General features: G+C 37.7%; 2 protein-coding genes across 5 annotated transcripts; both read left to right on the top strand.

Annotated features, from left to right (window-relative positions):
- The first annotated feature begins 1,679 nt into the window (after positions 1-1,679).
- Positions 1,680-3,672, top strand: LOC128860754 (protein snakeskin-like). 4 transcript variants are annotated; one of them, XM_054098479.1, is made up of 4 exons: positions 1,680-1,881; positions 2,212-2,519; positions 3,022-3,218; positions 3,276-3,672. In XM_054098479.1, the coding sequence occupies exons 2-4, from the start codon at positions 2,454-2,456 to the stop codon at positions 3,535-3,537; spliced, it is 525 nt and encodes a 174-aa protein (XP_053954454.1). In that variant the 5' UTR covers positions 1,680-1,881; positions 2,212-2,453; the 3' UTR covers positions 3,538-3,672. The 4 variants fall into 4 exon arrangements, with proteins under 4 accessions (XP_053954454.1, XP_053954453.1, XP_053954452.1 ...); XM_054098478.1 differs by having other exon boundaries at positions 2,191-2,519; XM_054098477.1 differs by having other exon boundaries at positions 1,680-1,967; positions 2,191-2,519.
- A 1,061-nt stretch (positions 3,673-4,733) lies between these two features.
- On the top strand, positions 4,734-8,054 carry LOC128860758 (protein snakeskin-like). Its single transcript, XM_054098482.1, has 3 exons — positions 4,734-4,970; positions 7,308-7,504; positions 7,581-8,054. The coding sequence occupies exons 1-3, from the start codon at positions 4,920-4,922 to the stop codon at positions 7,831-7,833; spliced, it is 501 nt and encodes a 166-aa protein (XP_053954457.1). The 5' UTR covers positions 4,734-4,919; the 3' UTR covers positions 7,834-8,054.
- Positions 8,055-26,124: the final 18,070 nt, after the last annotated feature.

Below are 26,124 nucleotides of genomic sequence, written 5' to 3'. Positions count from 1 at the left end.
GATTTTTGGGGCTAAAATAGTTGCTACCATGAGGGAAAAAATCAGAAGGTGTGGCCAATGCTATAGGAGACCGTTAATCGGCATCCTCTCATTTCATCGATTTGTTTCCGAAAAAGCTTAGATTCTGTTGGTGATATACAAAAAATCAACCAATTACAACACTTCTTTGCCATCTGAACAAAGACTGATTGGACGAGTGCTTGAATACATGTGGAATGATGGTGCAGAATTCAGCTAGCAAATCCCCAAGTGACGTGCAGCGGAATTTCCCCTCACAATTTTTTTTCACCATAGCTAAATAACTTGGCTGCCGAGTATGCGGTAACATGGCAACCGAAGTACACCATAGTTGAAGGCCAAACCTGGTAATCTATCATCCCTGAGTTGCTATTATGCCTCATTTTTTATATAATCTCAAAGCTTAGACAGCCATATAAAATAAGCTTAAACAAAATTATCAAAATTACCGATGGGAAATAAGAGGACGCCGCGATATCTGGGCGTAAGAGTTGATTCAAACGATTACAGACTTTCTAGCTCATGCAAGTACTAAGAGCAGCTCAGCTCGAAGGAGGGTATAATATTCGAACACTAATACCTAATGCATTCACTGGTTTTGTCTCCTTCCAATGCACTCTGTTTATCACGACAAAAATACACAGATCGGAAGCCAGAAGCTATCCAATAATCTTTACATACATAGCGAACTGTCTACAAAAAAATATACACCAATTTAACAGATGCTCAAATGTAAGAAGATTCCGTTGCCTGCCATGGCCGAATAGATTGATTATACTTGTCGCCTTACAATTGATGAATTTGCATGCAGTTGCGAACACATTCTATTTCTCTTTTACCATTTTAATTGAAATGTACACTTCGCCAACAGCATCAGCAGTGAGAAATCTCACTTCAGTCACAAACGATTTTATAGTTCGTGACTAAATACTTTCATATACTACCATGCCTGCATTGATATAGAGAAACTACTACTGGTTGACAACTAGTGACATTTCGAAAATTGCGAAACAGTCCATGAGTGTTTTCGCTAGCTGCCAACGGAGTTTCAATACGCATTTATAGACCAATTCGCGCTCGAATGTGTGTTAAGTTGTTGCGTACTTGTTGGAAACTCAAAATGCATACAACTTATGATGAAAAAATTCAGAAGGTGTAGCTAATAACAGACCGTTATTTGGTTCTCATCAAATTTGACAGAATCAGCTAATATTCTTACGTAACTGAGCTCATTAAGATTTTGTTAGTGATATACACAAAAAATCAACACAATGACACTTCATTGCCGTCTGAACAACAACTGATTGGAAGAGTGTTTGAATATGTGTGAAGTGATCGTGCAGAATTCGGCTGCCGTATCCCCTGTGGCGTGGCAGCCAAAGTTCCCCTCACAATTTTCTTTTTCACCATAGATATTGACCAAGCCTTGTAAATATATCATCCTTGCGTGTAACTGAACTTGAACGATGTATCTGGATGAGGTTTTTTGTTGTTGCTAAAACTTTATAATTCATATTGCCGTGAAACTAGTCAATTTTCGCACTGGGAATAAGCCCGTGTTCTCATGTGTACACATACATATGTGTGTATACATGTGTATGATGGCAGGCAGTTGGTCGCTCGCCTCGCTGTAGAAATTATTACAGTTCAGTTCAGTTGGCGGGGCAATTCTCAGTTGAACTACAGTAACTCGCGTTCCACTAATGGTTGCTGTTATTTTTCCCGCAATTCGCATTATAATTTTTTAACTTCATAACTTGGCTATTGAATTTTTTAATTTATGTATATGCGTGTGACAAAACTATTCGATTAATTTGCGGCGAATTTTTCTTATTGAACTTTATTGGCCTCAAAAACGGCAAAGTGTGTACACAACAGCAACAAATAAATGCGCACAAGCATGCAAGGGCGCTTATGATCTACTTATAAATTCGTATTCCTATACTACTGTAATTAAATACGCATACACACGTGCATATCCATACATACATATGTACTCCTAACAAAATATTACGTCACTATCAATGTTTTAACTGTGTAAATGAAGCTAAATATTTTCTAAGCGAAAAGTAAATAAATGCTCGCATATTTATTTTAAGCATAAACAAACATACACGCAAGTACATATATATGTATGTACATATACGCACATAAAATTTAAGCAATTTTCAGGTTTCGATATTATTGCCACAGTCACCTGCCCTATATTTCTCCTTATCTTATCGAAGCGAACAACTACGAACGAATCACTTACGAAGCCATTCTATGTTGTCATTCGTATAGTTAGTTGGACATTTTCCGACGACGCTTACGATTGTATTCGCCTTTAGTTAACGATTAACCAGAAACAAACCGATCGTGAAAAAATCTCTGCGCACGTAATATATTTTACAGCTATAACGACGAAACCATATACGAGAACAACATTTAAGAAAATGGATAGTCGAAAAATGGTTTCCTACGAAATAATGGCATCGATATGCCTTAAGATCCTGAAACTGGTAAGCAGGCATGTACATGTGTACGTATGTATTTGATCTAAATGCTCGCGAAGCGTTTGTCTATGTGTGCAATACAACATGCATATATATATGTAAATAATATGGGCATCCAGTAGCAGTTAGTTTATTCGTCATTCGTCAATTCGTGGTACTAAAAACAAAGCTTTAATCAACTGGTAGCTTATTGTTTTTCGAAAATCCGAATTATTTACTGCATATTTTGTATATTGCCGAATTGTATCTTTTTAGCAAACACAGCTTTGCAAAATTTTAATAAATAAATTATTAGACACGCAATACTTATATTCGTATACAATTAAAAAAAGGTTTTGCAATAAACTTACAGAAAACTGACTCTTAAAAAACTATTTCAAAGATCGAAGCTGGAAAACCACGTTTGGATTAATCGAGCTCTAAGTTATATTTTTAAATTCACTATAATTTTAGATACATTTATGTACATATAAATAACATCCAGCCACTTGAATACATACAATTTCAGCTCAATAACTTGGGCGTACTGGTCCTATATCGTACCGGCAATGGAGGTGATTTTTTGGGCATCGGTGGCAACTGGAATCTACAAGAAAAGCATAACCCAGCTCTGGAAATGCTTGCGTCTGGCGTATTCGTAGGATTTATAATATACACGGCGGTGGTGATTATCGGATACTGTTTTGGAGGCAGTAAAGACAAGCGGTTCGTATTAGCGACAAAGTCAGACAAAAACCTCTGCTAATTACATCCTTTAAATAGGGACTTAACGGACATCCTTATGAACACAGTCGGTACCGCATTGTGGATTACGGTTGGAGTGGTGGCGATTCACTATTGGTTGGGTTACATGTCCGATGGAAGTTTCTCGTATGCCAGCTCTGAACGCAGTGTTGGCTTAGCAATGGGCGCTTTGTGTATTGCTCAAGGCGCCTTGTACTTGGTGGATACTATTTTGGGGTGCGTACTTTACTACAAGGGTCCCATGGAGTATGCCGTTATAAGTCATTATACTGTGGAATGATGGCGAGCGGTACTTTGAAATATTAGCTTTAATGCTACTCCAATGCTGGAACACACACATATGTAAATTCTGAATAAATGTTATGCGTTGCAACTCCCTGTAGGGAACTTATTGCTTTTACTAGACCCATAAGTATTAAACGTTTTATTTTATTAATTATCTATGCATATTGATTGGGATTTGCTATACAAGTATGCGTGCAGAAATATTTAGTGTAAACTTGTATTTTACGAAATATCTCTGTTGATGAGTCCACAAGAAATATGCATCCATGAAGCTGAAAACTACACATTCATACATATCTCTTTTTCTTAAAGGCACGCACGCCATCTTTATTAGGAAAACTTGCAACCAAATAAAAGTACCAAGGGAGGAAAAGCTTCTCTAAATGAAAGGTTTTCAGCATAAAGTAGGTCTCCTCTTCCCTCTTCTACCATTGCCAAATACACCGCGTCGAATATATTTAAAGCTAGCACGATTGGGTTCCTCCGAATAATTCAGCTGTTGTTGCTGAACCATACAACTCATCACGCTGGCATCTACACCCAAAGTTCTCAGTCATTCATGGAACCTTTCTCTCAAATAAGAACTACGTAAACCTCTCGTCAATGCTTACTTCAGGTACCTAAAGAAAATAAAAAAAGTGCAATTCCGAGCAAAATCGAACAACGCATTACGAATTCCACGAACAACAAAGTGATATGTTCAAGGCGTTTATAGTTATTTCGTAAAAAACTGAACACAACCAAAGGCCTAAATCCATAAAAGCAATGACTAAAGATAAGATAACTTGGAATGGAACTGTGTTTCGATTTTTAAATCAAATGTGAAAGATATAAGCATACGAATGCGAAGTAAAGAATTCCTCGGCGACATTTAGTAATGTAAACTAAAGAAATAAAAAGCAACATACTTGGCTAGCGGTGAGATGGTGGGATGAAATCATCAGCGCTCGAATTGTGAGCTCGTTTAACTGTGTAACAGAGCGGAAAAAGCTTTTCATATCAACTAAGTAAACAGTAAGTGTTTTCCCGAATACATGCAAGCTAAGTGCTATGTATTGCACAAGCACACACACAAATACACATTTCTTAATAGCGATATTGTTATCTTATCAAGGCGCCTGAATAAGCAGCATGTGGAAGAGGTAGGTGTTTTATGTTCCAACTTTAGCCTTCGCTGTTGGGCGTGCGATCAATTTCGATTTTAGTTAACGAACGACGATAAAACGAAACCGAACTGTCGCACGCGCTTTTGGTTAGAACCAAAATACACAGAAAAGTACAAAAAAATATTTTCAAAATTCGCCTAACTTCTCAGCAAATATTTTGTTTTGATTTCTATTCGGCTACGAGTAAAGGAGTAAATAAAAAAGCCCTAAGATGGTGTCAGTGGAGACGATTGGATCGATATTCATCAAAACATTTAAATTGGTAAGCGAATAAGATGACTCAGATCTTACAAGTGACTGCAAATGTGGAATTGCAATTCAATAATCAGCAACAACAAATGATTGGCCAGCAAGTGCAATAAACACAGAGTTTTATAGAAACCTGTTTAAGTTAAAGTCTTAGCTAATTGAGTTGTTATTAGGGCAGCATCATATATTGAAACCGAACAACGATGACGTCATACCAGCGGCAGCCGGATAGAACCCGAAATTAAAAAGTGTTTATTTCTAAAAATATGCTTTACGCGTGAATGGTGCATCAAAATATTGATTATTTCCGTTCGATGCTAGTTAGAGAAATTCAATGCCTGCTTGAGCATGCATTAGTATTTACGTATGTAGTGCCCACACAGGCCGACAGATGCTATTCATAAACTGCACTTGTCAGTGTGCGAGCAAGTAGGTGCAACTGTCATCCAACTGTATTTATGTAGTGCTGACTTCAGCAATGGAAAATTAGTGGCCACCCTACTGAATTTATCTTTGGTACGAATCAATGGCTGCGTAGATAGCGGACGATGGTGCAAATACTGTTCTCCAAAAATACTTCCTACATTAAGAGAATCGTATCTATGACTCATAGCTATTTCTTTCTTTCATTTGATGTAATCGTACGTGTATTTTAATGAGAATATCTCCAATGCAGGCCTAACAAGTTGGAAGTTGCCTCTAATAGCCCGCTTCCGGTGAGCGTACGAGAAAAGTGCGAATATTACTTAAAATTTGCTTTTCTAAGTATTGCCACCTGTAGCTTAGGTAAACCACTTGCAAAGGTTTTGCTTAGTTTCCATGTTTAGAATTATGAATAGGATTATAAAACAATGTTTTTATCAACCGCGTTTATCGAGCAGCGACTGTAGTCGAAACAACTATTCTATTCATAAACTTTGACTGCAGCTGACTAAAATGTCGCGAACTCTATTTTCTACCCTCTGTTTTGCCTACACGAACATGATTAGCTACATGCATGAATGTATTTTTATTTGAAATATACTTATCATTTGCTTTTTTTACTATTATGTAGAAAAGATAACGAGCTTTTGGCTATGCGCGTAAATATGTGCGCGTACGAGCAATTAAAACATTTTTATAACTTAGAAATTGAAGTTGAATCGAGAGATTTTTGCAGTTGAATAAAAGTGTGGGACACCACGTAATGAGGTGTACAGTCCAAGCTTTTTACTGCAGTTGAAGGCATGGAATGCATAGATTGTGTAGGAAGTTTTTCGTGGCAGAGACATCTTCAGGGGCTTACCATTGCCTGCCGGGAATCAGGCCCCGCGAAAGATATCCTACATATGTTTTTTTTTTCTACCCAGAGTCTAATTGTGATGTGTCCCCGCCCACAGCACAGAGATATTTTTGAAGTGAAACTTCTTTAGGCGCGTCGGGGGCCCCAAGGCAGATTGAAAATAGGCGAGTGAAACGGTAAGTTCGGAGCGTTACCGAAATCCGTCAAATGGGCGGGGCCAAGGAGCAGCTGCTCCTTCCCACTCTCGCCTATTCGCTCTCTCTGTCGCTCTCTCGCATCGCAAGCGCTGAACGATGTGAGGGAGCCACCGAGACACGCCGTCTCTCCCCTTCTCTCTCGAATGCTTTTCTTTCTCTCCCGTTTGCTCTATAGCAAACTACCCACGCCGTGCATCAGCCGTTCAGTAAGTGTGAAGCGAGGTTAGGATATTGCGTTGACCTGTGATTCGCACTGAACGAAGCGATATTCTTAAATTCAGTGCGTGTTGGTGAACAATTAAGTTACGGGCAAAATGAGTCAGAGTGAGACTGATGTGACGCAAACTTGCGCATCAGATGCGACTCATCAACAGATAGTTGTCTCCAATATGCCTGATGAAATACATGGCAATCCAAGGTAAATATATATTAAGTAAATATATCAAATAAATATATCACATAAATGTACGATGAAATACATCACGAATGAGGGATTTTGAATACATAACCTCGTTAACGTGTGGGTTTGAATAGAAAATTCACTAAACTCGTAATTAATACACAGCCCCGGTAAATTGGTTTATCGCGTTCTTTCTGTTGGGCTCCCATGCATGGAACAACCAACTTAGAAGTTTCACTTCTACCGTGCGTGAGTCTGACAGACACTAGATTTTTTTATTTCGAGCATGCGTTAGGATAGTTGTTAACTGATAATTGCATGATTGTTGTTGTGTTTAATTCGAATTGGAAGTTCAACATTTGCAAGCAACTCTTTAAATATCGCTCTATATATATATATATACTTGTATGTATGTATGTGTATGTATGTGATATTCTCGTATAGAAGTAAAATATTTCCTCTTTTCCACAGACCATCAATGTAGTTGTGCTCATCCTTTATTGCATTGGCGATGAGGGCATTTTCTTGGGCGTTAGCGGCACGTGGAACTTAAATGAGGAGAAGAGCCCTTCCCCGGAAATAGTCGCTTCGGGTATTTTTGTAGGCTTTCTAATCTATACCACAGTGCATACTTTGGCGTACTTCTTTGGAACCACCAAACATAAACGGTTCGCACTTAAATGCCTTTTATAAAAAAAGTATCTTTTTGAAAATTGGAATATTTTTAATTTCGTATTTTTACAGCGAACTAACGGACACATTGATGAATATGGTTGGCACGGCGATGTGGGTCACCATTGGTGGTGTGGCTCTACATTACTGGTGCGGTTACATGTCTGATCAGGACTTCCTCTATGTAAATGCGGAGCGCCAAACGGGCATCGCAATGGGTGCGCTATGTGTGATTGAAGGTGCTCTCTATTTGCTGGACACGGTATTAGCCTGCATACACTACTCCAAGGCGGAAGATGTTGAATACACGGGGGTTGGACAATGAGCGCAAGAGGAATGATTGCGGATGCACCGAATACATTTTATATTTTACATCATTTTATTTTTACCAAAGTGCAAATTAATTTTAAAAAATCCAAAAACCCACAAACAGCATTCTACATAAATTAATCATAGTTATAAAAGTCATTCAATTTTGATGAAGCCATGAATAAATTCAATAAACGTACAAGTCCCCTGTGCACTAAAACTTGTGTTGCACATTAAAAAATTAGTACACTTTTACAAAAAGTACAGAGTTTCTACCTTGGAATGGACCCGCTACATGCGGTAAAGGAAGTGCACACTTAAGGAATATCACAGCTGTTTATCTTTCGAAATGTTGCGAAAAGAACGTCTAGTGGGAAGGTAACTATGTTTCGCAGGGTTTCTAGATCATTTCGGGAAGTTCCTCAACTGTACTCCCTATGGCAGAGAACAGTTCAAATCGATTCAAAAAAATATTCCACTTGACTATGGCGGCCGCCATAGCCGAATGAGTTGGTGCGTGACTAATCTCCGTGCATAGGTTCGAATATCCGTGCATGAAACACCAAACTGATAGACAATTTTTTTTCTAATAACGGTCGCCCCTCGGCATGCAATTGGAAACCCCCATAAAACCATTTTCCGATCGGAGTCGGCTTAAAACTGTAGGTCCCCCATTTGTGGAACAATATCAAGATGCCCGTCGCAAATGGGAGAAGGAGCTCGGCCAAACACCTAACAGAAGTATACGCGCCAATTATTATTTTTTTTTTAATTTAGGATATTAGCAGGTTTGCGAACTTCATAAAAGCTTAAAATTAAAGCTCAGGTAGACTTACCTGTACAATTGCTGCCGTATCGACTGTGTCTACGTTGGCATATCGGTTGCTTTTCTCTGCGCGCTGCTTTCTCAGACACCCATCCTCCAAATTCAGCCAATCCACAATTTGTTTGTCCCAAATGAAAGAGTTGCGCGAAAAGTCGTTCAATCGCTCCAGTTTTCGGGAGTCCAAACTATCGCGATACACGTTACGCGGTTTATCTAAATTGTGCTCATAGTCGGTATCGAAATTCAAACTACTGCGCGAATGACTGCAACGATCAGCCAACTGTCGCGCGACACTCGGTTTGCGACGACGTACTACAGTCACCGAAGCGTTCAGCGGGCTGTTGTTGATTACGGCGGGTATAGCACTGCTAACTGAGGTAACAGGAGGATTTTGATCAGTTCGTAAACTTAGCGCTGAAAGTTGTCGTTCCAACTGCTTTTCATAGCCATTGAACTTGTCGTAGTCGATGAAGGACATATTCTCATAGCTCACCATATTATCAATGGCCTGCAGGGATTGTAGTGAAGCGCTCCATTTCGGATTGAGCTTCTCCTTTTTCTTCTCACCGGTTATCGTGGCAATAGTGGACTTAAAAGACGCAAGTAATGTGTTGGAGCGTCGACGCTGAAAATTCGCTATTGGATTGAATGGCACACCATTTTCCTCGCAAGGTGCCAACGATACGGATGATGGCTTCCGTCGTAAAGGCGTATCATCACTGTTCTCTTCCACTGGCGTTGAAGTGAGAGGTTGATCGGTTTGCCGCTGAGGCGTTATCGTTGTTGTTGTTCCACTTGTAAGCGGAATAGTCTTGACACTGGGCTTATTCGCAGACGACGGTACAGAGCAAAAATCGCTCACTTCCATTGAGTTTTTTCGTGGCGATGACGGTGAGGTAGGATCGGTCTCTTCGGACAGCTGTTCTAGTTGCGGTTCGATTAAGCTACGCCTATTGGAGCGCCGTAACAATATCATCGAGCGGCTGCGCGTGAACTTGTATGGTGTGGCATTCTCGTCGTCCACCCTCGTCAGATTTTCTTTACTGCCCGTAATGGAATTTATCAATTTAGAGAGTTTGCCACGCAATGAAAAACTATTCGAACGTTCAAATTTCGGACCACTGTCGTAGCCCGGCAATGACATGGAGGACGGTGTGGCACTCAATGGCCGACCAGAAGAATCTCGCAGCTTCTGGTTTACGTTATTGTTGTTTTGTGTGATATTGTTATTATTATTGTTGTTGCTATTCGTTGGCATCTTAATAGTTTTTCCAGTCAGCTTGTTAACACTGTAATAGGCGGGGGTAAGAGGGGCAGCCATTGTAGCTGTAGTTGGTATATTTACATTGTTTTGCTGTTGTTGTTGCTGCTGTTTCAGCTGCTGCTTCTTGTTGGCCTTAATGGTTTTCTTTTGCGCTTTCGTCCCATTTTTGATTTCTTTGGTGGAGTTCATTATTGCAATTTTATTTCAATCTCCTACCTCTAAGTTAAGTGTTCTTGAAAATGTTCCACAAAATTTACTGCAGTGTAGTTCACCCCTTAACGGTTTGTTCTGTTTGGTTTTCTGAAAATATTAAAAAAAAAATGCGACATATTAAAAATCGCACACAAATTATTTTAATAAATAATAATAAATATTATATTCAACAAAAAAAATATTATATCTATTCTAATACTTATTTGGATTGATAATATCGATGTCTAAATGTATGTTTGAAATCTATATTCTATAATATATACGGATGTATTTGTAATTTGAAGCCCCATTATAAGCTTGAACAACAACAAGGGTAGAAGAAAATTGGAATTGGAAAAGGAACTTAGCCTAAGCCTTTGCTAATTGTTATTGTTGCTGTAGCAGCCTTTCTAAGCCAGGCGTAGTAGAATTTTCCAAACTGTGCTGTCAACGGGGTACAACCGAGGTAAGTAGATTCGACACGAAGTATGGGTTAGATAACGGTTAAAGAGTCCGATTATGGCCAGACGTTCACGAAAAATGTGTTCAGACATTTCGACGTGTTCAAGATCCGAGTATAAATAAAGTTGCATTTTGCAACAGACAGATCTGTTCGGTGTGGGACAGTAGTGACCGGTTTGGTAACCAGTGACTGTATGCCACATCTGCCGGTGCCTCCGCTGATACTTCTGACGGCTAATTTGAGAATAATTCAAAATTATTTGTTAGAAGCAAGACACATCACATTTCCTCAGGAGCACATTGCTTAAAACATTCTCTAATAACGTCAGATTTACGTCTACTAGCCCACCTGTCTTTGAACTGGCCAGTCACTCACCGCCCGACAAAAACTGTTTCACTGTTTAATCTTTCGCCTTTTGCTGATATCTGATACTTTAAATAGTTTTATTTAATTATGCACTCATAACTACTACACAATCCAACACACAAACAAACCAAAATATTGGTAAAATAAGCCAAATTGCTTTTTTTAATATATATTTTTAACACAACACAAGCAATGCCTTTAGTTTACCTTTGCGCCACAAACATTTGGAATGCAAAGAGTCTGACGAACGTAACGGCGATGGTGAATAAAACATAAACAGGTGATACGAATATGCCAACCGTCGCCTTTCGCTGTTTTGATCGGCTATTTAGTTGGTTCGTCTCGTTATTTTTTACTGTTAGACAAATTGTGAGCAAAATAAAAATATGAAAGTAACAAATAAGAACGAACTTTTTGCTTATCAAATCAAAATGAATGTTCAGTACAAAAGGAAGACAAAACATCAAATCAAAAATGACTAGTGAGTTTCGAGTTGAAACGACACAAATATCCTATGGTGCTTGATAAGGTGTCGACAGTGCGTGCGACTTTAAAATGGTGACGGCAGGAGATGACACGGCGCTATAGCAGCAAAAACAAAAGAGCGTGCGATGTGACAAGATATGTTACACATAGTGTCGCAGTCCTATAGGATACTCGAAAAAATCAAAATGCTATAAAATTTTTGTACATCGGTTGTAATGCAAAATTTTAAATCAAGTAGAGATGAGTGGGAAAATATTCGATTCAGCTGCTCTAATATCAACTTTTTGTACCAGATTCACGAATGTCGGTTTTAGAATTTAATATAACTGCATAAATAAAATTTAGAAAGCTCGTTAGAAAAATTGTGCATTTTTAGGATCTCTCGATGTTTTAAGTATTTGTTTGCAACAAAAATTAAATCTCCAGCTTCATCCTACAGACGGCTTGAATGGACGAGATCTAGAATGGTGATACTAGAACGAATGCAAAGGCCTAGTTCCCATGCCAAGCCAATCTAATAAGCCATATTCTTCAGGGGTTAAATAGCAGACTGCTGGAAGTTCCAATGTTTTCACAACTTTTTATTTGAGTTGGTATTTCATTACAAAATTGTAATCATTTTTAGAATTTATTATTCTTGCCGACTTCTGCTTCACACAGCCAAAGTCTAAATCTGTTATTTTCTCAGAGTAAATATGTGTGCCCTGACGTATGGCGAAGAAGCTTGGATTATGAGGCGTTCCCTGGAGTGTTTGAGAGAAAGATTCTGCGGAAGATTTTTGGTTCTTTTCACGTGGGGGATGAAGAGTATTGTAGGCAATGGAACAATGAGCTGTATGGCCTTTACGACAACATAGACATAGTGCAGCGAAGAAAGATTCAGTGGCTTCGTTGGCTGGGTCATGTCGTTCTAATGGGTACAAACGCCCCGGCTCTGAAACTATTCGATGCGGTACTAGCTGATGGTAGTCGAAGAAGAGGAGGCCTCCTCTGCGTTGGAAAGATCAGGTGAAGAAAGACTTGGCTTCACTTGGAGTGTCCAACTGGTGCCGGTTAACACGAGAAAGAAATGACCGGCGCGCTTTCTTAAACTCGGTCAAAATCGCGTAAGCGGTTTTCGCGCCAATCAATAAGAAGGAAAAGAAATATGTGTATTTCATTATATCGAAGTAATAAAACGCATAGCCTGGTTATACACTTTTGTGGTTTATAAATTTGTATACCGCTAGCTTTGACGCTCGTCTTTAGTTAACTCAGATGATTCTATTTAAAAACAAATATTTCAACAACGAGGTGTGACTTTCCAACAACAAAAAAACCTTTAGAAGCCCTAAACGACACCACATCATACAATATTTTTTTCCGTTATTTAAACATAAAAACTGACCACTGTGCCATCGATGAAATGCCGAAAAGCCCGCCTAATGGCCGCAGCATTGCTAATGGGGACAAACTTGTATTCGTGTGGCTTTGGGAATAGTGACAACTGTTTGGCTGTTGGCTGTAAAGATGCACACACATAAACAAAATCTACTACGTAATTACAAAAAGCTAATAAAAAAAGTAAGGCACACACTTACAAAAGCGCGAGTGGCTCAATGATAAGCCAACTTATGTTTGTTGTACTCTGACGTTAAACAAATATATTTGTATGTAAGTATTATTCACCAACTCTAATAACCTTTTGGGCCCATTGCCTTTCCAATGAAATCTCGTCTCAGCAGTGCATGAACGTTTTATTTTTTTTTTAATTTTGTACCTGAAGCTATTTATGTAAAACTTATTGTAAGATTACGTGCTTGCGAAAATAGTTTCATGACAGTTGGGCTCTTCACTTGCCTAGTGATTGCACCTGGATAGATAAAGTGCTCAATTTTTCTACAAAGTCTCATAGCTTCGCACTTTATCAATTCGTGCCAAGCATGCAAGAGTGTTGATAAAATTCCTCAAGTGCTGTTATTTTCTTTTAGAAAGATAAAATAATGACTCCAGCAAAAAATTTAAATCAAAGGCCGAAGATGAGGGTTGTCAATATATCATTATGTTACTTGAAATATGGCCTACATACTTTTCCAAAATTTTAGCACCAACGTGCATTAAACAGAGTAAAACCAATATCTGATCCACGCCTATTTATTAAAACATAACAATTCATGCATCTGTTTATATTAATCCTCTTTAGGTCACTTACAAAGTTGAGGTTTTTTTTAATTTAGTTCGATTGTTTATGCGGAGCTAAATACAGTTTATGAATATCATCAAGCTAGACTTATGGAGTGCTGCTAAAAATGGATCTCCAGAAGCGGCGGACTGATTGGCTGGTGTACAGGAAGACTCTTACAATAGCACGCCGAACATTATGACAAATGAACTCACTCGCGCTTGGGAAATTTTTCTTGTTTTTTTTTTTTTTTTTTGTTTTACTTTGTTTAATACGCTTTGCTCAGCACTGAAAACCGGTAAGTAATTACAAAAACTTTCACGGAAATACTAAAAATATTCCAATAGCTTTGCTCTGACTAGGGCTCTACAAGGCTGCTCCGGTGTAGAGTAGAGAATCATTTCTTACACTAAATCTAATAAATATGTACTTAAAAAAGTGAAGGCTATTTTTTTCATCCCAGCCTTCATTTACATAAATCAGACATTACATAAATCTAGCAAATATCCTGTGAATAACGACCTTGTAATGATGAGGAAGCACGGAAAAATAGCAAGGCCCTGCATTTATTGCTGCTTAATCGCGATAATAATTGCCAGTTCAAAAAGTTGGTAATGTAGGGAATAAATGCTAGGCTGACATCATGAAGTTCGATTGGATTCAATGCTGTATGCATATCTGTGTGTATGTAGTATGTACAGCCAAATAACGTGACTGAAATAGTGAGCAGCTCAAAGAACAATAGTTGCAATTAAGCTGAACTGAAGAGAACCCAAAGCGCAGAGAGGCACAATAAAGTGATAAACCGATCATTAAAATTTCGCAACTCCGCCGCAAAGTTGATATCAGAACGAATTTGTATGTATTTGTATATCTGTAAGATACTAGTTATGTATATAGAATATATATTTATGTATGTGTGTTTGTTTTCACATAAGGGAGGGCCAACGAGTGTCGAGGAAGCCAGAGGGATCACGAACGGTTAGAATCCAGGCACATTAATCAGGCAGCACCAGTAAGATTGCAATTTAGATTTTTTTCTATATATTTTTCCTTTAAACTATCAGTCTTTGTTTATATTTAGATGTTGACATTCTAAGCACTTTTTTGGCTATACAACTGTATGCAGAACAATTTTTTGATTTCTGTTTAAACAGTTGAAGGTTTCGATGAATTTTTGGAGAATTTTGTACAAAGCTTGAATTTTTGCGTTATATGGCTTTTGTTGTAGTAGAAACCATATTTTTATACAAAAAGTAGAGGTGGGCTTGTAATTTTGGAACAAGATGCATATGAGAAGAAATCGAAGGGCAATGAATTAATAGTGGTTAGTGCATGTATATAGTAGGGTTTTCCAAGTTAAGCAGTTGAAAGCTCCTCAGCACCGAAATTGTCGGGGCATATATTAATTTTGATAGTTGACATATGGATAGAATTTGAATAGACTTCAATTATGACTTCCTACTTTCCGATGGATTTATATTTTGTACAGCAACTGGACTCCCAATTTTTTTTAGCCTTTCCCATATCTTAGATTTTTACTCCACAAACTTTTAACTGTAGGAACCTTAAAATTGGAGCATCCAAAAAGTTTGAAAACAAATGAAATACTACTAATTTATTGAGGTCTCCTACTTATGGATATGTCGCGTTGTACTACCAGCAAGCCTGGGTTCGACATTAAGCACTAAAAAGTAAGCATGAAAGGGTTATGGGCGCAACCATATATACCCATAGATATAAAAACAGAAATTTAACGCTACATTTTTTGTATGGCTTTGCGTAAGAAAATAATTTTATTTCTAAGAACTGATCGCGCAACCCTAATATGCGCGATGCTTATATGTAAGTATGTATGTATGTATATAAATTCATTTTATAAGTAGATATAAAAGTTTGTTTTTGCATTTGTAAAAACCGGTTTAAAATATTAATTGTCAACCGCTTTCAGGCACTTATCGGTAACTTTATTGAAATGATTTAAAGGCTTCAACTGCATTGTAATTCATGTGAATACATATATGTATGTATGTAAATAACTGGAACCGAAATTGAGTTAAAAATATTTAATTTTTACAATTTCCAGACATCTGGGATTTTGAATTTACTGTATACTCCCTCCTTCATCATTGTTCCAGCAAAAAAGCTTTGCTCCAGTTTAATTAAAAACATGACAAAGAAGCCAATGAAAAAGCAACAGCAACAAAGTAAGGAAACAAAGAAACTGAGCGGAAAGCAAAATAAACATTTACCTTCACGTCTTATCAGTTCAGCAAAGGCATTCGCTACAAATACAAGCAAGGGTTATTACTTGATTTCAGTTTTCTATTATTATTTTTTGCTGCTTGGAGCCAAAATAGTGTTTTGGTTATTCAGACCTAGCAGTGCATGGCAAGGCATACAAACTCTCCGAATATACATTTGCAAACTCGCAAGCGTTGCTTTGTCATGCCCTGCTCATAATTAAGCTCTATTGAATTATTCTTTTTTTAACGAACAAAAAAAACTAAAAATTATCGACAAAAAAGTCCCAACAGCTAAAGTGTATGTCTTCATTCAATATATGCCTGCATACATGCTGTATGTAAGTAAAAATTAACAGAAGTTCGTTTTTCACGTGTTGCTTTTGGCGTTATTTGAATTTAGCACTTTTGCTCGTACTAACAATTATTGCTCTAGTTAACAAGAGATTAAAAAGTTGCTCAGTTGTTTGCTTGGCTCATCCGCATATTTGCTTCTTTTCTTAACACGTTTCAGCCAAAGTCAGCTGCCTCCCTCTAGCACTGGTAGATCAGCATTGGCGTCAAGGCAAACATACTTGACGAAACCTCTCCATCTTTCAGTGCGGCTCTTTCGATATCGATCTCTCTTGATCACGCAAATTCTCTGCGTCTCTCTCTCTTCTCTTTGCGCGCACATTATTGGGGCTTTAATTATTTTGTACAAATTTGGAGTTGAACTTATCAGCTGATCTAATAAAAATTGCGTACTTGCACGTCCACGTATTTTAAATTATTTTAGTGGTTGGTTAAAGTCTAAAGACTTGAGTTAATATTTAACTTGCGGCATAATCTGAACGGCTTAATATTTTGCATAAAACTAAGTACAACATTTCACAACTTCTTTATACTATCATTATTTACTCACATTTTTATGATGCTTCACTTATCAAATCCAATTCAAATTTATTTTTTCTTAATGTCTTAAAACTTGACAAATGTATGTATTTAGTTTTAAGGTAGCCACTGACTACGGTCTCTGCTTTTTTTAACACGTTTCTGGTTATTCTCTCTTTCCTTTCCTTCTCCAGTTTTAAATCTGTTTAGCACTTTTAATATTTCTTTCATACTTGGATTTCACTTGTTAATGCATTATTACCACAATACGAAGGTACTCATTTTCGCGCTCTTGCCGAATTGGTATTTTTCACTTTTTCATTTACTTTGAAAGCGCCATGCGGTATCAGCAAATAGCTTAATAAACAGCGTAATCCCATTTAGGCTGCCTATTAAGAGCAAAGACTGTTGCAATGACTAACGTTAAATATCAGAGAGAATCTGGTTCCACCGTCTTCGCCACCTTTTCAATGTCAAAGGGGAAAACTGCATTTTTTTTTATTAAAGTCGTCAAACTTATCGGCTTTGGAAATCAAACCAAAAAGTTATAAATTTGGATATATGTAAATGTTCATATGTATGTTGCACACAGGAAAATCAAAAATGTTTACAATTTATTTTTTTTTTTTTGGCTTATTCGATTTTTTTTTAATAGGTGAATTTCAGATTTTGGTATTTTTCCGATTTGCGCATACAAATTGTGTTCCTGTTGACTAAAAGGTACTAAAAACTTAGATATTTCAACTGAAATTATTTTACGTTACGAAAAATAAAACACAAATGGAAAGATAAAAAGCAAATAACACATATCGAGCCACTCTTTACGACACAACAACTGGATGTCAGCTAAGCTAACAAAATAATATTTAAATTATAGCCTATATTGATGATAAGCGATAACCGCGGAGACTATTGAAGACCTGCTGTTTGCATGTTCATACATATCTGTACATTTATACCCTGCAGTAAATCGCATGATCTCCAGACTAACGATGGACGACCCTCCATGGGACGGCACCAAACCACGCTGAATACCCTGCTTTCAACCGCATTTTTTTACGCCCTTGACATCCACTACATAAATTTTTACCAGGTCCTTATTGCTTTTAAGTTACACTTTATTTGACGCCCACAAACACTTTACATATCGTCCCCTTAGTATAACAATAGCCTATGTGCTCATAGGCTATTATTTTTTTATTGAATTTTTGGATTCTCCATCGTCGATTTTATATGTGGTCAAAGTTTTGTCAAATTCTAGTTCCACAAAGTGGGTCAAAACGTCAGTCAAAAAATAATAAATATTTACAGACATAACGAGATTTGAGTGAGAGCTACTTTCGACAAAAAGTTTGAAATTCATTTTCTCAAAACATCAAAAAATTTATAGGCTATTTTAATACTAAGGGGACGATATATTCTGCACAAGCTAGTACATATAATGGATGATACTTTTCCTTGGTAAGTACAACAGCAGTGCATTTATGAACTCTTAGAATCGATTATTTATTCAAACAGGCCAATTAGCTGAGACAATTACGCTTTAAATTGCGTTCCTGCTGTTGTTGTTCTTGTTGTAGCAGCATAAGCATTCTCCATTAATGTTTTGGAAATGCTGATGGAGTAACAGTTCTTGACCGACTGGTGTTCATACACATACAATTCCGGTTAAACAATTAATATTTGACAGCTGAAAGTGATTTTGTTTTGCAAAATATTTGTCTGAAGAAAAGGGAGTCAATTTAACTTTAGAATGTAATCTATTAGTTTATAGAAATAAAAGAAATATGCAGCTTTCCTAAATAGTACGATGGAGTTCTGATTGAAGTCTGACTTTGTTCAGACAAAAAGAGAGATACCTTGGTAATTATTCATAGTATAAGAGGGCAGTAGCTGTTGCTCTTTGCTCCTTGAACAAAATGCAACTCAAAGACCGTTGTGGAAGCTGGTAGGTAAATAAAATGAAAATAAGTTTTGTTCCAACCAATCTTTTTTTTTTTTGTGGGAGGTCAATTGCAACTGCGTTCTTCCACAGCCCATTGAGCTCCTCTCTTCACCCTTCCTATGAGTCGAAAACAGTGGCTTAACCCCCGTCACGGGATTTTAGTACCTCCTTTTGGGTTTTGGGTTTGAATTTGTAAAGAGTATCATTTTCAAAAGAAATCTATTATTCAAATATATTTCCATTGAAAGTTCGTTGTATGGTTTTTCTCTATTTGGTTTTAATGCAATTCTTTTTCATGATGCTTGATTTTCTCATTGAATAGGTGGGTTTCTCTTCTCATAAATATACTTCACAGTTTTCCGTATAAAATCTGGTACAAATCGTTTGCCAATTAAGCCTTAAATTGCTAAAAGGTCCTTAGTTGTCAATTAGGTGTCTGTTTCAACGAGATCTAAGATCAAGCATTTCCCGTTTTGGTACTTTGTATTACTTGTGATGGTACCTGTGATGGTACAAATTCTTTTCGCACCAGTGTGAACATAGTCACGAAATGTGTACGTCGTATGCGGCTCTGGTGTTTTTACTGCAGGGTATGTACTTTTGTATGTGCATATACATATGTATATATATTCATGTATTTAAGTGCGGTAGTTACACATTGACTGGCTTCAGTTTCGCACTCAGTCCACTTCACTTAACTTCTATATGCATATGTGTGAACTCTCACTCACATACATATATTTTTTATTTAATTTTTATTTTTGCACGTTATGAAACGCCCCGGTCGCTCGATGTCACTTATTAAACTAAATGTCTTTCACATAAAAATATTGTTTTGCAAATATTATCATTGCATATTTTCCTTAAAAACTTCTTCGAATATTTTAAAACTTATTTCCATATTTACTCTTTAGTAATAATACGTTTTAATTTAATATTTTTATAGCCACAACACACAAGCACCTAAAGCACTTTATTCTGCTCTCGACGATAAACGGACAGTCGCTCTTCGTTCGTTCATGTATTCGTTTATTCGCGTTCTTTAAACAAAGTCGAACGGCGCGCCGCGTAACAACGTTTAACTGTTTTGCTCTGCTGTTAAGTTCAAATTGTTGTGGCAGTTAATGGGGATGCCTCCTGCACAGGCTATTGGCGATAGTGCTGGCCGATCAATGCTTGAGATCACATGCTTTACCGCTCAGTAAACGAAGAGACTAACTAACTGCCTACCTCTTTTTCAGTTGGCATAAGAGTTCAGTTGTTGGAGAGCCAACCGGAGCGTATGAGTGAGATCACTTCGCAACCTCAAGTGGGGTAGCTCAACGCCAAGAATGATAGAATACAAGATTGCGCAGATTGAAGTAGAAAAATAATTGTAATTTCGCCGTGACGTAATTGTAGATGGTGTGTGTGGTAGCTGAGAAAATGGTGTCAAGATAGCGAGGATTTGTACATAAAAGTAAAAAGTTTAGTTAGGTTAATGTAAATAAGGAAGATGATATATACAGTGTGCCGGCGGTAAAAGCAACACTCGATAAACGCAATTGCAATAATTGCATCTTTTGTACAATAAAGTGCACCAGTAGCCAAAAGTTTGTATTTATACAATAATTTCCTATTTCGCTTAATTTTCGTTCCTAGTTTTGAGGGCTCACTGTTATTGAATTGAAAATTATTTTGCAGCTACTTCTCAGAATACCGTCATTCGTAAATGAATTGCAAAGGGTGATTAATTAAGAGGTATCGGATTTTAAATTGAAATATAACAACAAGACTTCAAATTGAACCTTCAGAATATTTATTTTTTAAAGGTAATCCCTTTCAAATGATCGCCGCAATTGCCAAAACACCAATTTTGAACTGACTCGCTGGAGGACTTCGGCTCCCAATTTCTCAATGGAAGCTGGATTATCCACAAAGCCTATAGATTTAAATACATAGCCCACAGTGATATTACACGATCTTGGTGGCCAATCCACTGGAGACGAGAGATAAACTACTCACCGAAACGACAAGGTAGTAAATCCAGTGTTTTACGGGCTGTATGGCAAGTATAAAAAAATTATATAAAAAAGCCTTAAACGGTTAGATCATTCAGCCAACGCAGCACGGACGGTTTTCCATGGATATTGACGTCGCTGCTCGAACCAAAGATTGTTTGAGACTTTTTAAATTTCTGTGAGGTCTTCGACAAGCCATGTTTTCTCATTCTGGCCGCAAACTGTAGTCCAATGGACTATGAAACCACTGCTGAGTGGTTTTTGCCGTATGGGCTGGAATCTTACTGGCATATCCAACGCTCTCCACTGAAGAGAGTATTGCTCAATTGCTTCACCACGCCTTCTAAGACGCCCTCCTCCTGGTACACTTGTTTCGCAGATATGAAGAGATGTAACGCCTTTACAAGACACCCCCACCAAACCATTACGAAGGCTGGTTGCTGGTCACGCTGAACCTTTGGAGCAACATGTTTTGCATCTTTTAAAATTTTAGCACAGATTTTGTCATTTTGCTTATTAAAATCTTCAACACTGAAAATTTTCTCATCTGTGAAAAATATATTTTCATGGCCGTTGACTGCGTGCATCTGTCGAGTCTAATTTTCTTCAAGCGCGTTGTCAAAAGATGACCAGTTGAACGACGGAAGACTTTCATGTGGAGATCATCTCTAATTAGTCTGGGCATGGATCTGGTCCTCACTCCATTAACAAGCGAAGTTTGCCACGAAACTGAGTATAATTTATGAGTAGACAATGCATTCGAACAAATCAAAAATAACGGAACATTTTCCTGCGAATTCGTTCTCGCCGTTTGCATTGTAAAATTTGTCACAGAATTTATGGCAAGACTAAGTGCACTTTTACAAGCAATACTCATCCACTACTATGCTAAATTTTGAGAACACATACTCATATGTACATACATACGTATGTATGTATTTATAGGAATACTCACATGTGCATCTCTTCGCCTTGCTGATTGGCAAGCTATGCACTACACATGGTTGAGACCCAAAGTAAGTAATGGCCTTTCCTTACCAGGTAAGCCACTATTATTGTTTTTATTACGCACGATGAAGTTATGTAGGAAGAGTGGGCAAATCCCCATCAAATATTCCATAAATACGTTCATACAATTTGACGCAATATTATGAATACCTTCTGCTCAAATATGAACGAGACTGATTTAATAAAACACAAACGGTTAATTATTGTTCAATTTTTATTTTATCTCCTTCAAAATAATCACCATTGGAGGCGATACACATAGGTATGCCAACGTTTTTTTCAATCATTATAGCATTTCTGGAAGGCTGATTTCGGTATGGATTTCAGTTCCTTCTTCGAATTTTCTTTTATGACTTCAATTGTCTCAAAATGTTTTCCACGGCAACTTGAGCTTGGGAAACAGGAAAAAGTCACATGGAGTCATATCAGGAGAATACGGTGCTTGCGGAACGATATTAACATTATTTTTGTTCAAATAATCGCGAACAAGACGTGATGTGTGAGCTGGTGCATTATAGTGATGCAAGAACCATGACTTGTTGTCCCACAATTCCTTCCTTTTAAGACGAATGTTCTCGCGCAAACGTTTTAAAACGTCTAAATAATATTCAGCGTTAACCGATCGGCCTTGCGGAAGGAACTCCGAGTGCACCACACCTTCGTAATCGAAAAAAACAGTCAGCATAACCTTAATTTTTGAGCGACTTTGGCGTGGTTTATTGGGTTGATGTACGACCCTCTTTGAACGATGTGTACCACTGGAAAACACGTGCACGCGATAGAGCAGAGTCCCCATAGGTTGTCTGCAACATTTTTAAGGCGTCTGAAGCCGAAATTTTGTTGGAATAACAAAATTTCAAACAAATTCTTTGTTCAACTTGAATTCCCATCGTCAAATTCGAAAAACACACTCGGGCTTGACTTGCTTACAGTAGCACAGAAAACAAACATGTGACATATCACGCTGAAATTTGCCATGTAAGCTTATAACAGTCCTACCATCCAACAAAAAATTTATTTTTGCCATATGTCATCCGCGGACCGGTTGCATCCATTCGCATAACCTAGTCAGGAAACCCACTTCATTTCAATTCGATATCCTATTTCAAGGTCATTCGCCTACTAATCTCATTTTATGTATTATTTTATGCCGTTCGCCAATTGCTCTTTTGGCAGCCTATCATCACCTTCTGTGGCCGCGTTGCTGCCTTAGCTAAAATATGTATTTACTTAATTAATTTGGCAAGTTTAATATGAAGAGATGGAGTAAGTGGTTAGAACAGAGTTTTTGCACCTTAGAGCTACTTCGTCCGGTAGACACTAACTTGTGGAGTGATGGAGTCCATTTTCATTAAATGGAAGTGTAAATAAGCAAAATTGCCGTTGTTTGTCACCTAAAGGGCAGAACTCACTATTAGAACAACAACAACCACTTGACAGTCACAAAGTGGCGGTTTAATGTGCATTGTCAAGTAGTGTATTTTGAAAATCGTCAAGAGCAAGCAATTTGTATAAAAGAATTATCGACGCATGCTGAACGACTATTTTCTGCCAATAATGAGAGAAGATGCTCTTCAGTACACACACATGGTTTCAGCACGATGGAGCGACGCCGCACACGACCATGCCGATGCTGCATGATTTCTTTTCTACTAAACTGATAAGCCATTTTGGTGACATATCCAAGTCACCCAGGTCGCCCGATCATACATCTATGGACTGTTTTCTGTGGGTATACCTCAAAAGTAAAGTATATGAAACAAACCTAGCGACCGTCGCAGCACTACAAGAAAATATCAGTCGCGAGGTTAACAGCATCCCGACATCACTTCTCCAGCAAGTGAATTAGAGCGAGTGTATCCGACGTATCGAACAACAGTTTGAGGACATGGTTAAAAAAAATAAAATCCACATTTGTTCTCATTATAATAGTTATTTAAATAAACTTTTATTATTATTAACATTTTCTGCAGCCAATTCATTCATTCGTCTATTGGAGCCCGGCATGCTTTACCTTGCATCCTTTTTACCATTCAACAGTGCCATTGTCTCACATTTGCCTCATTGTCGGAAACTGGCGGTCCAACTATCATATATTGCGTGCTAATTTGTTGCCGTATGTACTTATACATATATACAGGGTTTGATTGAAAAGTAATGAACCTTATTTTTTTTAAGTAGTTCTATTAAACCTTTTGGCTTATAGAACTAATATTCTTCAAAATAGGATCCTTGAACGTCAATACAGCGCTGGTAGTGGTCCTTCCACTGCAGGAAACATTTTTTAAACTCATCCGTCGGAATCGCCTTCAATTCGGCTGTCACAGTTTTTTGGATCGCCTCGATGGAGTCGAAACGCCTCCCCTTCAGCTTTCTTTTCAGGCGCGGGAACAAGGAGAAGTCCGGAGGGGACAGGTCTTGGGCTGTAGGGAGGGTGGTGAAGAACGGGAACCCCCATCTTGGCCAATCCAGAGGTGCAGAGGAAGGCGGTGTGCGCCGGCGCATTGTCGTGATGAAGGGTCCAATTGTTGACGAAGTCGGGCCGAACCCGGGCGCCGCGGGTTTTCAGCTGAAAGGCCACTTCTTTGTAAAATGCCGCGTTTACAGTGCTTCCTGGAGGTACAAACTCCTTGTGGACGATGCCTCGAGAGTCACCCTTCCTTGAACGACTTGTGCCACCATTTTACCTGGGCACTGGACAGAGATTGGTCCCCGTAAGCCTCCTTGAGTAGCCCAATGGTTTCGGTACTCGTTTTGTTTAGTTTTACGCAAAATTTGATCGTAACGTTGCTCCAACGGTCACTGCATTTTCCCCACTGCAAAATCTTTGCACACTTTTAAAACAGCTTTCACGCGCGGAGCGATGTTGACTGCACTGCTGTTGCCAGCGACCGGTTTCTAGTGGGACCGGTTTCTAGTGGAAGGGAAGGTCCAACGATCATTTTCCCCACCAGCCGATTCGGTTGATCGCTTGGCAGACGCTCCGCGCGGGAAGGCTCATTACTTTTCAATCAAACCCTGTATGCACATGTTAGTTGGAAGTAAAAATAATCTGCAGAATTAGTTTACCTTCTTTTCAATTACAATTATTACTTCCTATTTTTTATTTCTTAATTTTGATTTTTTTTTTATGTAAATTGAAAAACCGAACTTTAGAAGAATTCATGCATTGCTGTTTGCAAATGTATACGAATTTAATAGTCTAAAGGGGTCTCATCAAAAGTAACGCCTGGATGCCAGTAGTAAATAACTCCTAGATAGTACCTTTTTACACATTTCAAGTACACAGATGTTCAATTTTATGCAATCGAACAACGAATTAAAATTACTGAAACTTATTATGAAAATGGTCGATCTTTAAGAGTAAAATATCGAAAAAAGTTTTATTTTTTGGTGGAAATAACCGTCCAATAATGAGTCGACAATTCAAAGGTTGGTGAAAACTTTAAAGAGTGTGTTGAGGGTAGAAAGAGGACAGGCAGACCAAAAACTAAGCGTTTTGTTGAGAACATTGCTGCTGAGGTGTAAAGTGTTGCTGAACAACCTTCAACATTGATATTTCGACGCTCTCAGCAATTTGGCATTCATGAATCGACTGTTTGGCGCTTTTTACCTGTAGACGTGCTAATGGTAATTGTTAAAGCCGTATTTTACATAAAAATAGTGAAAGAATCTAAAATTGTACATGTTTTATTTCAAAACGATATCTTTTAAAATAACCTTCATACCGTGGCTTAGATGTGTAGGCCGAATTTTTTTTTTACAATTATTCATTTCGCTTTCAAATCAATCCGTATCTAAAACTCTTCACGCTTATATATTTTTTTTAAATGGCAACTTTTCAGCGCCTTTTTTCCATTTTCCTACTTTCTTTTGTCATGCCATTTTCTAATATAGTACAAACATCTGGTATGGACAAAAAAATAATACATTTTTATATTGTATTTTATTCTTAATTTTGCAGAAAATGCAGCAAAAAGAAATAAAAATTTTATCTCTTCAATTCTAATTCATGACAATGGAATTAATTAAATTAATTTATATTATGTTTTTAAGCTGAGAAGCGCTGAAAATAGGAAAGGATTAATTAAATAGTTTAGAGTCCATTGATTTGAAAATAAAGTATGTGCATGTATATGTATGTATTTAGCTACTTTTACTAGTTTTATTTCTTTTTTCTTACACTTTATATTTTAAATTATTTTATTTATTGAATCATGTACTCGTATACTGTAGAGCCATAACTGCAATCTGTGTAAATTGCGGCCTTCCCTGCTGCTAAGATCGCACTGCAAGAGGAGAAATCCCGTCAACTACATGCCACCATTTTTTTGAAAGCACTTACATACATACATATGTGCAGACAAGGGAAAACATTTATCTCATACGAAGGTAACACCTTAAATTACACACATAAATATGTATCATAGTACGCGAAGCTTCTCTGATGCTCGGCTTTTTAACCAAAAGTGGCCGCCGT

The sequence above is a fragment of the Anastrepha ludens genome, chromosome 4 (assembly GCF_028408465.1).
Source record: "Anastrepha ludens isolate Willacy chromosome 4, idAnaLude1.1, whole genome shotgun sequence".
Classification (NCBI taxonomy): domain Eukaryota; kingdom Metazoa; phylum Arthropoda; class Insecta; order Diptera; family Tephritidae; genus Anastrepha; species Anastrepha ludens.
The sequence above is the reverse complement of the archived record's forward strand: the minus strand, read 5'-3'. Positions and strand labels throughout refer to the sequence as shown.